This window comes from Podarcis bocagei, assembly GCF_964188305.1.
Source record: "Podarcis bocagei genome assembly, chromosome: 14".
NCBI classification, from domain to species: domain Eukaryota; kingdom Metazoa; phylum Chordata; class Lepidosauria; order Squamata; family Lacertidae; genus Podarcis; species Podarcis bocagei.
The window spans coordinates 33949642-33961991 of NC_138139.1; the positions used below are offsets into that span (position 1 = coordinate 33949642).

At 44.8% G+C, this 12350-nt stretch overlaps 1 protein-coding gene across 2 annotated transcripts in view; it reads right to left on the bottom strand.

Moving 5' to 3' along the window:
- Window positions 1–12350, bottom strand: part of ABAT (4-aminobutyrate aminotransferase) — a 50349-nt gene that overhangs the window by 25918 nt on the left and 12081 nt on the right. For both annotated transcript variants that reach the window (XM_081170181.1, XM_081170182.1), the window contains 4 exons: window positions 6125–6259; window positions 2528–2625; window positions 1675–1704; window positions 421–538 (listed from right to left, as the gene is read on the bottom strand). In XM_081170181.1, coding sequence (XP_081026307.1) covers window positions 421–538; window positions 1675–1704; window positions 2528–2625; window positions 6125–6194 — 316 coding nt within the window. In that variant the 5' untranslated portion in view covers window positions 6195–6259. The remainder of the gene's footprint in view (window positions 1–420; window positions 539–1674; window positions 1705–2527; window positions 2626–6124; window positions 6260–12350) is intronic.

Here is a 12350-nt window from a genome sequence, read left to right on the forward strand (position 1 = left end):
TGACCCACATGGTTCTCCCACGCTCCTCACTTAATCCTCACAGCAACCCCGTGAACCTGAGAGTTAACCTGAGAGTGAGTTGCTGGCCCAAGGTCACCCAGTGAGCTTCGTGGTGAAGTGAGGATTTGGACCCTGGTTCCAGTTGGACACTAACCACAATAACAAATGTGACCAGCCAGATGCCTCCAGAAAGACCACAAGGAGGGCATGAAGTAGCCACCCTGTTATTTGCCCCAGCAGTTTTTCTTCAGAGGTAGATTGCCACTGTACAGGGAAGTTCTGTTTTGCTGTCAATGGACTTTTATAACTTCGCCCTGCAAAAATGGCCCAACTGTTTGTTTGTTTTTAAGACAGCAGGCAACCCCACATCTCCCAGAAGGGAGTTTCATGCCCCCACAAGAGAACATCCTCTTGGCTTACCTATTGGGATGGAAGATATCTGAGAGTAGAGATCCAGCATTCGGTTCCCGTCAGCGTCGACAAGGTAGTTCCCCCGGCTTTCTTCGTAGTTGCAGAAAAAATGCACGGCTTCTGCATTCTGGAAGGAAGGGAGGGAGAGAAGTGGCCTTCATTGCCTCCCCCCAGGGAAAGACCATTCAGGCCATTTAGCACAGGAGGAGGAGGGGGGCTGTCTCTGGTTTTAAAAAAGACTTGAGGCCTCAACACTGTCCCGGTCTGCCTGCTTTCTCCCTGGCAGAGCCCTGAAGTTAAGGGTCAGTCAACACACGGCACTCTTTATTCAAGCTTTTTTGATTGTGCTTGAAGCAGTCACTTTTTATTCTGAATAAAAAGCAATGCGCCCTTGGTCCAGACTGGAGTCCTGTACCAACTTCCTACTTGAAAATGGTCACATGCACACACAGCAAGCTGCTTCTCAGCATAGTATCAGGGAAACTGAGTTTGCTTTTTTCCTCTCCCCTCCCCCTCCCTTTTGTGCCTTTTAAAAAAAATAGATTGTAAATCTCCAGGTAGGGGCTGTCTTGTTTTAACTGATGGTCTATCAGCTGCTCTGAAAGGCTTTTTAGCTGAAGAGCAGGGTACAAATGCTCTAAATAAAAAAAAAATATGAATCCAAACAAGGAAAACTCCAGCTCCCAGGCCTAAGAAGACTGGCCAGGGTTCTCCATTTGGTCCCTAAGGCTGTGTGGGCCAAGCCACACACATACCTGCCCTGTCATCCATGTTGGCAGGTAAAGAAGGCTGAGCCAAAATAGGGTTTGCTTGCATCAGCTGATTGCTGGGGTTTGCAAAAAGCACTGGGCTTTTCGCCCATGTGGTTTGATTTCAAACCCTGCAGGCAAAAACAACCCACCTGACATCACAGTGATACCAGGCGACAGAGAGTTCAGAGGTTCTGACAACTGGTCAAATGTGGCCCACGGAGAGGGGGGTGGGAGAGATAAGGACAGACAAATAACAGCCATGGGGGAACTCTCCAAGCCCCCCCCCCATCTGCAGCGGCTTCCAAGCCGGGGACTGTGGGCCACTTTTCCCCTTGAAAATCAATATGGCCAACTTCTCAAAAAAGTATTGAATGTCCTCCCCCCCATTTGCAAGGAGGGTGGCCTGCCCATCCACAGTTGATTTGCTGCCTAGTATTCTTATAAGGCTCTGCAGGTAAGGGGTTTGGGGGCAAAAGATTTATATTTTTACACTAAAAACAGGATAAATTACCTGAATTCTATTCAACTGTTTCATTAATTCCTGGAAGGAAAGAGATAAAGAATATTATGAATATAACTAGCGGCTTAAGCAGGGTGATATTTTGGATAGATACACTGAGCTAAGTCATGGTTCGGCTTAGCATGTTGTCTGAACAGGGCTTGTGGTTTGGATCTCCAAACCACAGGGCAACCTTGGTTAGTCTAGAAAAAGCTGAAGTGTGAGCCTGGGTTCTGGCAACACTATAAGCTAAACCATAGCTCAGCTCAGCTCAGCTGAGGAACTAATTGGCTGCACTCTCTCCTCTTGGAGTCTGCACACCTTCCACTAAGCCATTGGGTGGCTTAGTGTGACGTATCAATTGGGATTGATAGGTCCGTCAATTTCAGTTTCTGTTGGTTTCACATTTTTCAAATCCTAAATTCGGTTCTTCACATTTTCTGTGGCCGTTTGGGTTTTCCTTTTTTAAAACTTCATGAGAATTGTTCAGTATTTAGCACAAATTTCTCCTCAGCATGTTTTGGTATGCACTTTCGACTAAGGAACACCTCTCTGCAAGCAATTTCTCCTAACACACATCTGTATGTTATTTTCTCAAATATGTTCATTTTTATATGCACACCTTCTCCTAATAGATGTATTTTTGTGAACACTAGGTGGAAAACAGCATCACAAAATTTGTAGAAGTGCAAATCTGGAAGCATGGCTGCCTTTCAATTCTCATTTTGTTTTGAAAAATGTGATTGTGACAGTTTAAATGCACGCTGAATCGAATTCTCCCCCATCCAAACCAAGTCAATAACCAGGCCAAACCAGGCCAATAACAAGGGGCTTGAAAGACGCCTGTCTCAGTGCATCAGTTTACCCTGGATCTTGGGCCGGGGACTTCTGTCTTCATGAGGGGCCCATCATAGTCAAACTCCACATCGATTTTTGCTGCAGCTTGACTGATTCCTCTGTGCCCTGCAAGGAATATAAAGTTAACCAATTTGAAGTCATTTTTTTAAAAGGTTAAAGGGGCACAATAGGACTCCCTTCTGGGCAATATGTATAGAGTTGCATTGTATATAGGGCCGGCCCAGGCATTAGGCAGAACCAGGCTGCTGCCTCAGGTGGCAGAAGCTCTCCAGGGGGCACCTGCTGTTTCCGCCAGTGGTAGAGAAGCACTGCCTTTGTCAGTGCAGATTTCGGGCAAGATTGTGTCCATTTGGGGCAAGATCTTGGTGGTGGGCAGTATGGTGGTAGCTGCAGGGCAAGGTGGCACTTCTGGGATCACCTCAAGTGGTGAAACAGGACTCGCCACCCTGAGTGTACATATCTATTTAACAAATCCATTGCAGTGAAATAAAGTGGTCTTCTAGCAAAAACCAGTCCGAACGCCTTTTCTGAGACACTGGTGGAAACCTCTGACATAATTTATTAAGCAAAGGCTACCAAGCATTGGCTAGAAGCCCCATCTGTCCAAACTGAGCTGACACACTAGGACCAAAAATAGCCTCGCCTCCCCAAGAAAAAGATTAATAAGTATGCCCTCCAGTGATGAAACCAGCCGAAACATTAGCTGATTTAATTTATTGATCAGAGCTTGATTGATCTGACTGCATTGCACGTGTGGCAGTGAAGCCTCTGAACATTGATCAGCTGAGTTGATGGGATGACAATAGAGGATTCATGAACATTCCTGCTGGTCGGAAAAGCTGTAGCTAAGTGGCAGAGCATCTGATTTGCATGCAGAAGGTCCCAGGTTCAATCCTCAGAATTTCCAGGAAGGATTAGGAATGTCCTGCCTGAAATCCCGGAGAGCTGCTGCCAGTCAGTGTAGACAATACTGAGCTAGATGGACCAGCTCAGAATGAGGCAGATTCCTATGTTCTTTCCTCTATTTCATTGCGCAGATGACAGAGCACATTATTTCCATGCTGAAGTTCCCAGGCTCAATCCGTGTCGTCCCCAGTTACAAAACAAAAAGGTCATTCAGAGAGCAGGTGATGTGTAAAACCTCTCATTGAGATGCTGAAAAACCACTAGCAACGATGAACTAGATTAAAGAATGGGGAATCTGTGGCCCTCCAAATGTATTAGATTTTGTGGGTATACAATGCAGGACATATATCTGCCTCTATGATAGAGGCCAATCTACCTTTTCACCAAAATTCTGGCGCATGGTGAAAAAATGCCCAAATTCAGATTGCAGTTTTGCTAACAGGAATCTTCGCAGAGCAGGAGGCCAAGCCTGTGGGAACTGCGTAGCAAGTAAACAATTATTGTGCAATGTTCTGGGAGATGAATCCTATTTATTGGATGCTTGAAGAGTAACACGAGAAGCTCCAGAGGATAAACAAGATGCAGAAGGAGGCAGTTTGTACCAGACAACCCCAGCCCTTTCCCAGCCGAGAGGAATTTAAAAGCCTCTTGAAAGGCCAGAACAGAAAGGGAAGATTTTGGATCCTGGCTGGTTTTGCTCACGGAAAGATGTTTTGTAAGGAACATGGGAATCTGCCTTATATTGAGGTCGCATTCACCCCATACATTGAGAGCGCTATGATACCACTTTAAACAGTCACGGCTTCCCTCAAATACCTCTGGGAGCTGTAGTTTGTTAAGGGTGCTGAGAGTCACTAGGAGAGCCTTATATTTCCCTCACTGAGCTACAATTCCCATAGTTCCCTGGAAAGACGGACTGACTGTTAAAGCACTTTGGGAACTGAAACTCTGGGAGGGGGATTAAGGCCTCCTAACAACACTCAGCACCCTTAACAAACTACAGCTCCCAGAATTCCTTGGGGGAAGAAGCTATGATTGTTTTAAGTGGTGTCATAGTGCTTTAAATGCATGGGGTGAATGTGGCCTAAGTAAGACAGCCCAACCACCTGCGCACCTCAGCATTTTTCACAGAAGCACAGGGGAGCCTTTTTCTGTCTGCCGGTCACATGATTTTGGTCAACTTTCTGGATCCCCAATTTGTTGTCCTTTCCACCACCCTACTGCATTTAGACGGGGGGTAGGAGCGGGGAAGCCTTTTGTTGGCTACAAGCCTAAATTAAACAAAGGGCAGGGATAGGGCAGGTGCTAGAGGAGGCCTCTGCAGGAGCAGGGTCACCCACAGGTGCTGTGTTTGCAGATCATGAGTGCCAGCTATTTCCCTAGCAATGCCCCCTTGCCCCTTTGTTTGTGCAACACAGATAATAAGCGCCAGCTGATTGTTGCAATCACAGAACCACATTTCCTACCCTTCCTGTAATACAGTGGTGCCCCGCAAGACGAATGCCTCGCAAGACGGAAAACTCGCTAGACGAAAGAGTTTTCCGTTTTGGAGGTGCTTCGCAAAACGAATTTCCTATGGGCTTGCTTCGCAAAACGACAATGTCTTGCGAGTTCCTGCTGGTTTTTTCCCCTCCCCCCCCTTTTTCTAAGCTGCTAAGCCGCTTATCAGCTGATCTGATCAGCAGATAAGCCGCTAAAAGCCGCTAAAAGCCGCTAATAGCGCTAATCCGCTAATCCTTCAATGGGCTTGCTTCGCAAGACGAAAAAACCGCTAGACGAAGAGAATCACAGAACGGATTCTTTTCGTCTTGCGAGGCACCACTGTACTGATCCAACGTTTTCCAGAGAGTTGCAACAGACCAGGTCAACCAACTAACTCATTTGAGAAGGGAATTGTGACTTAAAAGCAGGTGGTTTTTTCAAAACTGGGTTGCAGCATGGGAAAGGATTTTAACATAAAACCGCATAACTGTAGTTGGAAGCATACCTGTCAACATTTCCCTTTTCTTGTGAGGAATCCTATTCAGAATAAGGAAATTTCCCTTTAAAAAAGGGAAATGTTGACAGCTATGGTTGGAAGGGACCCAAAGGGTCATTTGGTTCAACATCCTGCAATGCAGTGATCACAGCTGAAGAATCTTACTGTGCAGGCCCGTACAGATACCACTTTAAACAGTCATGGCTTCCTCCAAAGAATCCTGGGAGCTGTAGTTTGTTAAGGGTGCTGAGAGTTGTTAAGAGACCTCTATTGCTTGCACAGAGCTATAGTTCCCAGAGTTCCCGTGAAGAGGGGTTGACTGTTAAACCACATTGGGAATTATAGCTCTGGGAGGGGAACAGGGGTCTCCTACAACTCTCAGCACCCTTAATAAACTACAGCTCCCAGAATTCTTTGGGGAAAGCAATGCCTGTTTGAAGTGATATCATGGTGCTTTAAATGTGTGGTGTGAATGTGGTACAAGGCAAGCCCCCCCCCCGAATTTCAATGATATTTCCCCTCCCCTCTAGTAATTTCCAAATGCGATTTATTTTCTTCCAAATGCGATTTATTTTCTCCAAAAATAGGTGAAGACTGGTGGAAGGAAGGGGGGAAACATGGGGGAGATATTCATCACAGGACTAATATAAGCCACTGCCTTGAGCTGTGGAACTCTACCAATATCTCCATTCTGTTTCATGTGCTTTTCCCACCACTTACCAGCTGCAATAATCCTAGAGTTCTGTTGCAACGAACTCGTTAGATGTCGGCTGAGCAGCATCAACGCCATTTCCCCTTTTCTTCCGCCACAAAAACAAAGGATCAAACCTTTTTTCCTCCCTTGCTGCTGATGACCTGGGAGACAGAGAAGGAAGAGACTCAACACACAAGCAAATACATTCTTCCTGTGACCATGAATCATAGCCCCATAAGAACAACAGCCTGTTGGATCAGGCGCCCAACAGTCCACCATGCTGTTCTCACAAGGGCTGACCAAATGCCTGTGGAAAACCAGCAAGCAGGATTCTAGCACAAAAACACCCTCCTCTCCTTTGCTTTCCAGCAACTGGTATTCAGAAGCATTTCTGCTGCGGACTGTGAAGGCAGAGCACAGCCATTGTGGTTGGTAGCCAATGACAGCCTAGTTCTCCATGAATTAATCACCACCATCCTGTCCTATGTGTTGACCTGTAAACTCATATTCACATATAACATTCAAAGTTGTATGTTTCTGTGTATAACTGTTAAGTTGTGGGTGAACATATCAGATGACACAGCAATTCTTCAAACTGTTCTTGTTCATTCACAGGCTAGAACAGAACTGAACTGAAGGGTTCAGCCAGCCTGCTTATATAGAGCTCCACTACAACGCAACTGTAACAACTTTCTGTAACTATCCAGTCACTGAACATCACTTTCAATCCCTTATTTGCATACGTGGACCTGAGTGAAAACTATCTATAGTATCCCCCTGCTGGCCCAGGGTGAGAACTTCAGTACATAACATATACAGTAGCTGAGGTGTACATATTGACAAGCTTATACTCTTAAACACAAACACTCCTAGACGTGCAAACATGAGTTCTACCTGTATTCAGTGGAACACGTGAATGAGCTTTACTATGAAGTTCTGCTTTTGTTGCTGTTTCAGTTTTATTTAGCTTTATAAATGGGAGCTGCGTCCAGTATTGGTTAGAATGCACATAATCTCAATATGTACACTGATGTTATACTATACTGTTAATACTTTGATTTAATGAAAGGAACGTACCTACCCCCAGCTCCCCCCCCCCCCGGTTCATCCCTGTCCCGCTGTGGAAGTTTTTCAAAATCTGTATATCTGGCCTCTGCTGTCCCATTGAAGCCACTTCCTTTTCACAATGGGCAAAGAATTTAGAAAGACTAATTGAAATGCTAGCATCGTTCCCTTATGTTGCTCCCCCCCCCTTCATGGCCCACTTTCCTTCTTTCCTTCCACAGACTGAATTCGATCAATAATTTCAACTCCAGATTCAAAACCTTTAAGAAAAAGATAAAAATTTTTTGCTAACCTGACAGTGGGAATTTACCATCTTTATTTTGCGAGATCTTCTTGTATTGTGTTTTGCACATAGCAACTTTTATTTAGCTCCTAGCTAGCAGTTCCTGCTTTTCCTCTTACAGTATTGGAAAGGTCATAAATTGCCACGGCAACACGCAAAGCTGGAGAGGTTGCAGGCATTTCCTCGGGTTTATTTTGTCTGACACTCAAATCGCCTTCATGTTACAGACGGCCCAGGGAAATGTAACTCTCCCTGTGGAATCTACCCAAACAAGCAGTCAAATCTCTTAAAGCGAAAAGGGGTTTTGTAATTCTTTCTCCATCCCATCATTAAATCTCTCCCTTTCCTGGCACACTGAGTCTTGGTATGCATCCCTGCTGGGAAAGCAGGTCAGATCAAGTTCAGTGTATGATATGCGCTGACTCATGGACCATGCTGGGGTCACCCAATCCCATTGCAACGATGCATCCAAGGATTCTTGCTCAACACTATTCCAAGCTTCTACATTTGCAGCTGATTGCTGTCGGGTTGCATAATTTATTACAAATGAATAAAGCACATCCTTGCTTGCAATGCCCATGTGTTCTACACACTATTTAGTAGCATAAGAAGAGCCTGCTAGATCATGCCAATGGCCCATCTAGTCCAGAATACTGTTCTCCCAGTCGCCAACCAGCAGGGGTGGCCTGCAAGAGACTGGTATTGATGAATTGGAAGAATAAAGGTATTGATCCCCTTTAATCAATGGATTCATGACGTGACAACACTTGCAACGTATGAACAGATTGCTTAAAGACGTAGACGTTGCTGTCTCAATAAATGAAACTGATCTGTAGGAAATGTAACTTGAAAAAAGAGACATTGCACGTACTTTTGTAAACCAAGAAATCTTTAATAAAAAATACACTTAAAAAGAAAAAAGAAAAAAAGACGTAGACTTTGGATAACATTTGGAACGAGTTTATAGAGAATACAGCAGGTTACTAATAATCATATATGTATTAGGACAATAATATCATTTAAATATATATAAAATAATGTATGGAAACGTAACTGATTACGGTATATTTGTTATAGGTAAAGGTAAAGGGACCCCTGACCATTAGGTCCAGTCGTGACCGACTCTGGGATTGTGGCGCTCATCTCGCTTTATTGGCCAAGGGAGCCGGCGTACAGCTTCCAGGTCATGTGGCCAGCATGACGAAGCCGCTTCTGGCGAACCAGAGCAGCGCACGGAAACGCCGTTTACCTTCCTGCCGGAGCGGTACCTATTTATCTACTTGCACTTTGACTTGCTTTCAAACTGCAAGGTGGGCAGGAGCTGGGACCAGCAACGGGAGCTCACCCCGTCGCGGGGATTCGAACTGCCGACCTTCTGATCGGCAAGTCTTAGGCTCTGTGGTTTAACCCACAGCACCACCCTATATATTTATTTCTTGTTGTCTTTTTGCAATTTTTCTTCCTCTTTCTCTCTCTCTCCCCCCCCCCCGCCCTCTTTCAGCACTTAAAAGACAAACAAACAAACAAAATCAGCAGGGGCAGCCTGTCCTGTTTCACCATCTGAGGTGAAACTCGAATTGCCACCTCCTTCCTCCCCTCCCGTCCATTTCCACTGCCGCCATGCCCCAGCTCTTGCCAAACTCAGCAGGAACCAGGGCACTCCTCAAAGCATTGCCCATTGCTTGGCTTCTCTGCCTGGGGGTGGGAAAAATGAGTGGCAATGTTGCATGCTTCCCTCTTGGTGGCAGAAGTAGTGGGATGGGCAGAACGCTGCCTCTTGCTCTTCCACTGCCTGAGTCGGGCACTTCACCCCACCTTATGAGCAGGCCAGCTCTGCCAACCAGATGCCTCTTCTGGGAAGCCCGCGAACAGGACCAAGGACAAGAGCCTTCTCTCCTCCTGTGGCTTCCAGCAACTAGCATTCAGAAGCATTTCTGCCTGCAACCATGGAGACAGAACATAGCCATCATGACTAGCAGGCAGTGATAGGCCCCCATTCAAAGGGATCTTCTTATTCAGTAAGGTAAAAACAGAATTTGGTGGATGCACTGGAAAATATTGTTTCTTTTATCAACCCCATCATCATCATTATTAGAAGGCAAGGCTTGTTGCATATACGGAATTAAGCTTACTCTGTTCTGTCTATGTACAGTAAAGGTAAAGGTAAAGGGACCCCTGACCATTAGGTCCAGTCATGGCCGACTCTGGGGTTGTGGCGCTCATCTCGCTTTATTGGCCGAGGGAGCCGGCGTATAGCTTCCAGGTCATGTGGCCAGCATGACGAAGCCGCTTCTGGCAAACCAGAGCAGCACACGGAAATGCCGTTTACCTTCCTGCCGGAGTGGTACCTATTTATCTACTTGCACTTTGACATGCTTTCGAACTGCTAGGTTGGCAGGAGTCAGGACCGAGCAATGGGAGCTCACCCCGGCGTGGGGATTTGAACCGCCGACCTTCTGATCGGCAAGTCCTAGGCTCTGTGGTTTAACCCACAGCGCCACCCACATCCCTTGTCTATGTACAGTAGTTATTTTCTAAACTTAAAATCAAGTCTGTGAACATGGGGTTCATTTCACAGATTTAATAATATACATGTACCATTGAATACAATCCAGAGTTATGCCTCTCCGTTGGTTGAATGATGCTTACTGGGATGGGAGACAGAGGAAAGACAACTGGATTTTATGTGAGTGCTGGGGCCTGTCCTGAATCTCAGGAACTGGTGCACTCTGTTTAATTACGCTCCGGGTATAAAAAAACCATGGGGTGGAGGTTCCTTCTACAGTTAATTAAAAAAATTCCATTTGCAAAGTTTGATGGTTGTGATTTATTTCATTTTTAAAATTCCTATCAATGCTAAGATATTCAAGAAAAAGTATTTTGGATGTGAGAGAGTTAACTGTGCAGCTGATGGGTCTATCTGGATTGAAATTACAAATTATGTTAAGATTCTTTTCTCATAGCTAGGATCGCAACGATAAACAAAGCTGAACATTTCATTGTTCTGTTTCATGCCGTTTTACGTTCAGAATGATGAAGGGGGCCCTCTGGGTAGTTTCCCCCACCCTCATATGCTGGGGGGGGGCTGTCTGGAAAGGTGCATTCTGTGTGGCAGCCCCCTAAACTGCACAATCCCACCCCTCATACAGAGATATACCTGGCACCTTCATTTTGTGGTTTCCACCACATGCTGAAGATGAAACTGTTGATTCTGGCCTTCGACAGCTGAGGAATATACATTTCCCAACTTATTCTCTTGGCTGTAATTTGTTTTAACTGTTCTTAAAATTGCATTTTAAAAATGTGAAGGCAAGAAACCAAATAAATAAGCAAATATGTACAAATAATAATGATTAACAATAATTTTGTCATTGTCTGTTGTGCAGAGGCCTGCAGCTATAGGTAATAAATATGGCTGACAAGCCATTGCTTGATGCTGTGTGTGTGTGTGTGTGTGTGTGTGTGTGTGTGTGTGTGTGAGAGAGAGAGAGAGAGAGAGAGAGAGAGAGAGAGAGAGAGAGAGAACACGAACCAGCCTGCCCTAACATCTATATTATCTAAATCTTTTACCTTCCTATCCAGCCTCGGATTAAAATAATGCCGGGCGACCCTGCATTATGAAATTCCACATGCAATGCTAAATACACAGAAACCATTAGTGTACAAAAAAATCAGCCATCTTCCCTTAGTTCAGCTCAGCCTTCCTCTGCAAGATGGAAAAGTTCACAGTCCAGAAATGGGAGATTTAATATGTACACATTTACGCTCTGCTCACTCACAGATGCGTTATGTGTGTGCAGAGATACATGGTGCAAGTGTAGTAACAAAGCCTGAGCGACCGCAGCTCTTGCCTTACTCACCAGGAGAAAATGCAGCAGCCTCAGGTGACCCCCCCCCCCTTAATAAGTTGCCATGGCACCCGCAGTGGGGCAAGAATACAAGCGCAAGGAATGTTCCAATGAGAGGGAAGGGATGGGGGGGGGGGAGATTGTCTTTTGAGCCATAAATCATCCAGACAGCCCTTCAGCTGAGCTATCACTATACTGTTGCTGTAGTAACCAATGACAGGGAAAATCTGCAAGGAAATGTATAATTATTAGATAGGAGACAGCACCTTAGACCAGTCATCAGTACGCCACAGAAAATATATGGCTCAATGGTTATGGTTTTTCTGTGTGTGAGAGTTTGTAAGGGGGAATTATTATTTTTTGGGTAGGGATATTTTGGAATGCATGTTAAGTTTTTTTTCTGTTTACACCCCAGTAAGAATGGGTAGACCATTTTAATTTCTCTGTTTAACTGTCTGAAATTCAGCTTGCCACATTTTCACATCAGCTTGTGTGTTTATTTTTTTTGCAGGGGTGTGTGTGTGTGTGGTTCTGGAATTTCTAATGAAAATTTGCCAGTATTTTTTGTTCCATTTCCTCCTGATTTACACATCTTTGCAAGGGATTTCCCCTAACTGTAATCCATTTTTTCTGTGTTGTTTTCATTCACGCTTTCCCCCAACACACACATTATGCTTGTACACTTTTTTTTTTTTTTGAAAGAGAACTTCTCTTACAAAACTAAGAGAAGTACGACTTTGGAAAGGTAGCAAAGTGCAAATTAGGTTAAAGTGCAAAGAGCCTCAAATTTCTCCAGGAATTTCCTGGACATATCCGTAATACTGCATTCAGAAGCAGTGTCCGAGCATAAATCGCCAAAATGTCCAGGAAAATCTGGACGTATGGCAACCCATGTCGGCAGTGTCATTTTTTGAGATATTCCTTAAGAATAGCTCAAAAACTTTGGGCAAAACTACAAAAAGCTCAACAACTTTGGCAAAAGAAGCAGCAGCTCAACAACTTTCAACTGCTTGAAATATGGCAACTCTAACTTACACAACAATATTAAAATATTCA